This window comes from Drosophila grimshawi, unplaced genomic scaffold, assembly GCF_018153295.1.
Source record: "Drosophila grimshawi isolate 15287-2541.00 unplaced genomic scaffold, ASM1815329v1 contig_1377, whole genome shotgun sequence".
In the NCBI taxonomy this organism is placed as follows: domain Eukaryota; kingdom Metazoa; phylum Arthropoda; class Insecta; order Diptera; family Drosophilidae; genus Drosophila; species Drosophila grimshawi.
This window is the reverse complement of record NW_025062900.1, coordinates 15,081,439-15,088,886: the sequence shown is the minus strand read 5'-3', so window position 1 is coordinate 15,088,886 and position 7,448 is coordinate 15,081,439. Positions and strand designations below refer to the sequence as shown.

Here is a 7,448-nt window from a genome sequence, read left to right as displayed (position 1 = left end):
GGAAGCGACTACTGCATAGATACATAGATAAAGCTATAGATATATGTATATGTATACATAGGCATCAAGCCACATAAAGCTCTTGACTTGTCTGGGTTGGCAGCCTAGGGCGCGCCATTGTTATTTATTCTCAACACTTCCTCGAGCGCAATGCAAACCAGTTTCTGGTATTTTGCAATGCTGCTGTTATGCAAAATGCAAAAAAAAAGGTTCCCAAATGCGACAAAAGTGGGCGGGGTAAAAACTGGAAGACTGGAGGAGTCGTCGGCACATAACCAAATTCCTGTTAGACGAGGCGATGTGTGAGCTGTTGACCGCATTACTTGATGTCTGCACATGGCATATTAGGCCGACGACAACGACGACAACTGGAAAGGCTGGTTATAAAAATAGTAGTTACCTCAACTAAGCCAAGGCATTGCGGCTAATTGGCTGTACATTGGCCATGGCAACTGGTAACTGCCAATTGGCAACAGGTAGCAGTTGTCGTACCATTTGATGCAGGCGGCGCCGGCAATAAATATAACATCGTGGAAAAGCAACTTAGCCGAAAAGCCAACATGAAAAACTACAATCAATTATTCGATTAGATATTAGATTTATTAACCTTAAAATCAAAGTCAACGCAAAAATTCCCAATCCATCCAAGCAAAAACTTCTCATGTAAACAAGTCGCATTTGGCACATATAAAAGTCATAAAAACATTCTTAATGTTTCTTAAATATATAAAAGGCTCAGTCAAAAACCGCGCTGTACAAGTGACCAGATTGATTGCTGCAGCTGCTGTCCCCAAGAGCGTTGCCACACTCTGTAAAACCATGTCAACACATAAACTAGCATTTTAATTTTAACATACATATGTAATTTAGCATCATTTTGAATATGAACACGAGCTGAACGCGCTTTAGTTACAAGCACATGGTCACACTGAAAACGACAACAGCTGTTTCTGACTGAAGGTGCACCGTTTTTAATACCACAAATATTAACGCATGCTTAAGCACTTATTTAACAGAATTTTGATTATAGTATTAGGAAAAACGATGTGTTCTGAATAAAATGACTGCAAGTAAAAAATAGCACACAACAAGATGCAACAAATTTGTATTCGCATTAAGCGTTGGTTACGCACACAAAAAAGAAATACCAATAAATAAATAAACCTAAAAAATCCCATATGGAAAACCACTAATTCTTGTGATAGACAACCAAACAAAAAAAAATTGGTTGGCCAGGAATAAGATGCCTTGTTGGTACTATGACAAAAAAGAACTACGTGAGACACCCTCAATTCTGGATGGCGCCACATACGAAACGGAGCGTCGCTATCGCAAGGAAGGCGCACGCTTCATCATGGAGTGCGGCACCAAAATGGGCCTCGGCCACAACACAATGGCCACCGGTGTCGTCTACTTCCACCGCTTTTACATGTTTCACTCGTTCAAGAGCTTTCCACGCTACGTTACTGCGTGCTGTTGCCTGTTCCTCGCCGGCAAAGTGGAGGAGACGCCCAAGAAATGTCGCGACATTATCAAAACGGCACGCGGCATACTCAATGACAATTATTTCTACTCGTTCGGCGATGATCCCAAGGAGGAGGTAATGACACTGGAGCGCATACTGCTGCAAACGATCAAATTTGATCTGCAGGTGGAGCATCCATATACGTTCCTCCTCAAGTATGCCAAGTGCTTCAAGGGCGACCAACAGAAACTGCAGAAGATGGTACAAATGGCGTGGAATTTTGTAAATGATTCCCTCAGCACTGTGGTCTGTCTGCAATGGGAGCCGGAGATTATCGCTGTGGCTCTAATACACTTGGCCAGCAAGCTGAGCAAATTCACAGTACTGGATTGGCTGGGACGGCAGGCGCAGCATCAGCGTTGGTGGGATATGTTCGTGTCGAATGTCACCATGGAGATACTCGAGGATATTTGCCATCAGGTGCTGGACCTGTACCAGTCGACGCAAAAGGAGGGCCAGGAACCGAATAGTCCGCCACAGAAGCCACCCAGTCGTGCCGACAGTCCGACACCGACAACCAATGTTAAATCTCTAACTGCCAACGTCGATTGTCCTCCACCACCAGCAGCATCCCAACAGCCCAGTGGTAACGGTGGCAACATCGAGCTTAATAACATACAGACCATTAAATCGCTGGCGAGCGTGGTGTCAGTTTCTGGGCCTTTGGCGCCGCCCAGTGATACGCTGCCGCTAGGCATTGGTGTGAATGCTGTGGGTGCACCACTGCCACCACCGCCAACGAGTAACTTGAACAGCAATGCTGCCAACTACCACATGTACCATGCACCACCGCCGCCGCCACCCCCCGTTGTGCCCATGCCGCCATATGCGGGCAATGCGTGGACACAGCAACCGCCACCGCCGACCCATTATGCGGCTGCGGCACTGCCACCATCCATGCCCCCTAATATGGGACCGGGACCAGGAGCGAACAGTGGTGGCGGCGGTGCACCCGGCTACTACAATGCTGGACGCCAACAGCAGCAACAACAACAGCAGCAGCAGCAGCAACGCTATCAATAAAAAAAGCATTATTTTTTTGTTTTTAAATCAATTGGTGGAGTTCAGTTTTAGGGAGATTCACACATGAAATAATATTATAAAGCGTAATTTTATTAAAAACAAAAACATTCTCACCGTTGATGCATTATTTCAGGGGGGGACATTATTCTAGTCCAAGGAGTTGAGGCTGCGTCTTTTTGTCTTGAAATGTGATGAGTATGTGTATTCAAATTTCGATCTCTCGACGCTTACACGCTCCTCTAATCGTGCTTCCCCAAGTTGCTTGCAACAAATTCTAAAATAATTAAGGAGTATGTCATTGTGTGTGGAATTTAATAATCTAATTAAATTGCAATCAATCCGAAGTCACGATTAGTGTCACGTATAAACGCCTTATCTGTGTGAGTGTGTGTAGATGTGTGTGCGAGTTTACTTGGCTACTTAATTAGTATACAAGCTAAGCTATATATACTGTATATATATATATTTATTTATATATATATGTATATAAATTTATTTTATGCATGTATGTATCTATATATTTTTATATTGTGATATACGTTAGTGGGCGTGACATGTACTCAAATATGTGGTACTCTATATAAATATTGCAAATCGATTAACGGTTATTGTGAGTAACGTCTATAAACCATACATAAATCCGCACATTACTTTCTCTTATTTTCTTTTCGTTTTGTTTGACTGCCGAGTCGCCGCAATTCCCCCCCTAATGCAGCAGCGGCAACAAAATTATTTCTATCGCTTATGCGTGGCTCTTTGATTTTCTTTTCTTTTAATAGGCAGCATTGGCTTTCAAATGCAATTAGAACATAAACAGATCTGTTCCGGTTTATTCTCATGTCTCATTTCGGTGGTTTATCAGTCGTATCAGCGTAGCAAAATAAATCCCAAATATTTTAACTGATGACAATCGTTTAACAAAGTTTAGCTAATATGACAAAAGCCTATCTAGATAAAAGACATAAATCCTATACTCATATTAATCCGATTTTCATTTCATTGAATAGAATCGTTTCTAAAACAATAAACTGTTTGTGTAAAAGATTTTTAAATGCAATTCATGTTTTAACGCACAACAAACAAATACTCATTGAACCGTATAAAATATATAACAAAACAAAGTCTCGACAGAAAAATAGAAAGATATTAAATAGTAGTTATTTTGCTGATTTCATTTGAGAACTTTAACAGAACTGAACAAATATATATTAGAGATCTGATATGAACCGAGCTCATGTCACCAGTTTAAATATTATAATATTTATTTATGTGAAAGTTACTTATAAGCCCGATAAGTCCGATAAGAAGTTAACCGGAATAGACCTATATAACTTGCAGCGTTGCATTCAAGAATCTCGAAAATTGAAAAATTAACAAGGAGCAACCACGCATAAGCGTATTATGTGGCGTGTTTGTGTGTGTTTGTATGGGTGTGTGTGAGTGTGTGGCAGCTTCTAACATTTGCGTGTCAATGTTAATTCACCACAAGCATAATACTGCGGTATCATTAGAAATTCAGGCAGCTCGAGCTGCGTTGACGAGATTGAAGTTAATGCCGCAGCCGATGCGGATGTTGTTGCCGCTGAGCCTGATGCCACCGGCGTCTGTTGTGCCTGTCGCACAATGTGGCCAATTTTGCCTGCAATGCGATAATGTTAAAATGGTATTGAAAGGAAATGAATTCACATAGCTCACCCAGCACATTGGCGAGATGGAAACGCGCATCCAACTGCCGCAGCACATTGAGATCGCGATGGCGCTTCCAGGCCGCCAGAATATCCGTTACCTTCACGGGCACCAGCGCTGTTTGGCTAGCGTTGGTCTACAATTAAATGCGAGCTAATTAATATATATATTCGGTATAGTTTGAAGCGTCTTTTCTTTCTTACGCGTTTGAATTGTACGTTGAGCTGATGTTGCTGGGGCTGCTGCCGGGTGATCAGCTCGATCAGATTCTTGAGCTTGCGATGATTGCACTGCTGCTTGGAGGCATGCAGCAGCAGCTGCTTCAGATTGGCTGCGTCGGTGACACGTGGCGACGGCGCCGCAAGCTGCTCAAAATAGGCATGCAACAGGGATGCATTGTAGGAAATGTGAAGTTTGTCCAGCGCCTGCACCAGATGCTCCTCACTCAGATGCGCCGTGGACAGGCGCTCCACCAGCGGTTCAGTCGAAAAGCTTTGCTTGAGCAGCTGTTCATATGAAATACAAATAAACAAATAACAGATACAACAAATTGTTAAATATATGTTTTAAAAGATTTAGGATTGTGCTGATAATTAATTAATTTAAAGCTTTTGCAATGTTATTATCATTGTCATATTTTATATGTCTAATTATCCAAGCATTTCTAAGTGTGCTCGAAGTAAAATCAAATTAGCTAAGAAATAAATTAGAAAATAGGGCTTGAATCAAATTTTTTATCTATAAATGAGCTGGGAAATAAAGCTTAAATTAAAAGCAAGTTAAAAGTTATGATTGCAGTTGCGTGCTTTTGATTGTGTTGAAGTGTTTGCAAAGGTTCATTTGTTATTTAACAAACAAAAATATAATCAAGCAATGCACAAACTTTGTTCCAAAGAGGACAGTGCAAGTTAGTCTATAAGATAATTATAGATATGGATTTTCTTGAACATGATTGAACACTTTAACTAAAGCTGAACAAAATAAAACAAAAATATTGATTTATTTACAAAAACAGAGAAATCTATTTCAGCTCACCTGCATGCCGCCAAAATTATTATCACACGAAATAAACCTTTGGTTGTAATGACCAATGTCGCCGGCGCCACCAGCCGGATTGTGCCAGCTGAATAGTCCGCCATATTCATCCAGATAGCCCGGTGAGCCGCTCCGACAGCGCGTCTGCTCGGCTCGGGCATAGAGCGAGAGACTGCTGCCACGACCGCCGCCGCGTCGCCGGCACTTGGCACAGCTGCTCAGATCGAGTGCCTTCCCAATGGTGTTGGCCAGAAACTCCTTCTCCAGGCAGTCCAAACACGTCTCCTCGCCGCTGCCCAAATCGAATTGTGTGGAATTGCTGGCCATGGCGGCACTGGCCGCCACTACAGCTGCCGCGGCGACCAGCATGGGCGCCACATCCTGTTGGTGCTGCTGTTGCTGCTGCAAGGAGACGGCACGAAAATCGGTGCAGCTGTAGCATCGTTCATCGAAGCTGGGCTGCGAACGTCGCGACTTTGACGAGGAGGAGGCACAGCTCTTGCTGGCGGACACCAGTGATGATGAGTTTGAGAGTGTGCTGAGACGTTTGGGCTTGGCGCCCGTTAGCTTGGAATTGCAGGGCTCCTCCGTGGCATGCGAATTTCCACTGGGCACACTGGTGCTGCGACTGAAGCTGCTGTACACCAATGTGCTAGGCAGCGAGTGTGCTAGGGTCGTATTTACATCTGCACCAGAAGTGGTTGCACCTAAAAGATCCTCATCATCCTTGCCGCTGCCTATGCCGCCGCCGATGCCGCCACCGCCACCGCCACTGCCGCAGAGCAGCTCATCCGCATCCATATCGGAGCAAGCATCACCATCATTCTTGATCTGATCGAGATTCAGACTAATGCGTGCAAATTTCTTGCTCAAACGCTGCAATGCCTCCTGTGGCGCCGGCATCGCCAGCTCCTCAATGGGTGAGCTGTAAAGCTGGCGTGACTGTGTGGGCGTGGACAAGTGCCTGCCACTCTGCAACTGACTGTAGTCGCGTGGCATGAGCAGGAGATTTGCATGACCAGCGGCAGCTGCGGCCGCCTCCTGTGCGCTGGCCGCAAACTCCAGCTCCGACGATGGATCCGGCTCAAAGTCCATTTCGAGAAAATCCGTCTCGTCATCGCGCACCAGACCAAAATCCAAATTACGTCCGCCACGCCCGGTGCTGGCATCCAGCGCTGCCATATCAAAATCAGCGGCATCGCCACGATACGCATAGACGCAATCATCCGAATTGAGAGATATCTCCTCGGCCTCCACATCATCGTCCTCGTCATCGTCCTCATCATCGTCGAGCAGTATGAGATCTTCGGCATAGTAATTGTCGCTGGCATAGCTCAGGTTCTCCGTCGAGTTGTTCATCGAGGTGCGACTCGAGCTGAGTCCCCCAACGGCTGCATCGGTGGGCGAGAGTGCGGAGGCAGCCAACTCGCAATTGAGCGCAGGCAGCGCACTCAGCGCGTAGGCAGCGCCGATCCCGACACCAATGCCAATGCCCATGCCGAAGCCAATGCCATTCAGCTGGATGAAGCAACAATAATTGCATTATTACAAAAACAATAAACAATGGCAACAAAACACATAAACATGAAAAGAAAAACAATTCTTTTGTTTTTTGCCTTGCCAAAGATTGAATACCCTTTTGAAAGAAAGCGCCGCCTTGGGAACTATAAGTTAGGGTCAAGGATAGCTTGGGTATGCCGAAGATTAAATTCCCTTCAATCTGCTTATCTCATTACATATTTAAAAAAAACAAAAATCACCGATTGTTCCAATTTTAGCTATATGAAAGTAGTTCGATGCGGCCTATTTCACTTTTCAACAAATTTTGAAACACCCGTTGCAAGGGTATTAAAACTGAGACTGGTGTGCATAGCAACAGACGAACAGACGGACGGAACCAGACATACTAATAATAAATGTAATTATTTACTGCCTACAATATCAGAATACCCTCGATGAGGGAAGGGTACCCTTCTCACTGCTGGCAACTTGCCTTATCACTAGTTACTGCAGCTGCAGCAGCAGCAGCAGCGGCAGCAGCGCAGTCACCGTCATCGTCATCCGCTACAGCGCCGTCACTTTCTTCTCCTCCGCCCTCGTCCTCGATGTGTGCGACACAAGTGGGCGTAACAGCAACAGCGCCCATCGTTGTTGTTGTTGCTGCTGCAGCTGTTGTTGT

General features: G+C 44.7%; 2 protein-coding genes across 2 annotated transcripts; one reads left to right on the top strand and one right to left on the bottom strand.

The window, feature by feature from the left end:
* Window positions 1–1,196: 1,196 nt before the first annotated feature.
* Window positions 1,197–2,828, top strand: LOC6562071 (cyclin-K). The gene has a single exon (XM_001988062.3). The coding sequence runs from the start codon at window positions 1,244–1,246 to the stop codon at window positions 2,546–2,548; it is 1,305 nt and encodes a 434-aa protein (XP_001988098.1). The 5' UTR covers window positions 1,197–1,243; the 3' UTR covers window positions 2,549–2,828.
* Window positions 2,829–3,648: 820 nt separating this feature from the next.
* Window positions 3,649–7,448, bottom strand: LOC6562053. The gene is made up of 5 exons (XM_032736461.2): window positions 7,263–7,448; window positions 5,270–6,787; window positions 4,438–4,740; window positions 4,244–4,370; window positions 3,649–4,187 (listed from the first exon to the last, which is right to left on the bottom strand). The coding sequence occupies exons 1-5, from the start codon at window positions 7,413–7,415 to the stop codon at window positions 4,003–4,005; spliced, it is 2,286 nt and encodes a 761-aa protein (XP_032592352.1). The 5' UTR covers window positions 7,416–7,448; the 3' UTR covers window positions 3,649–4,002.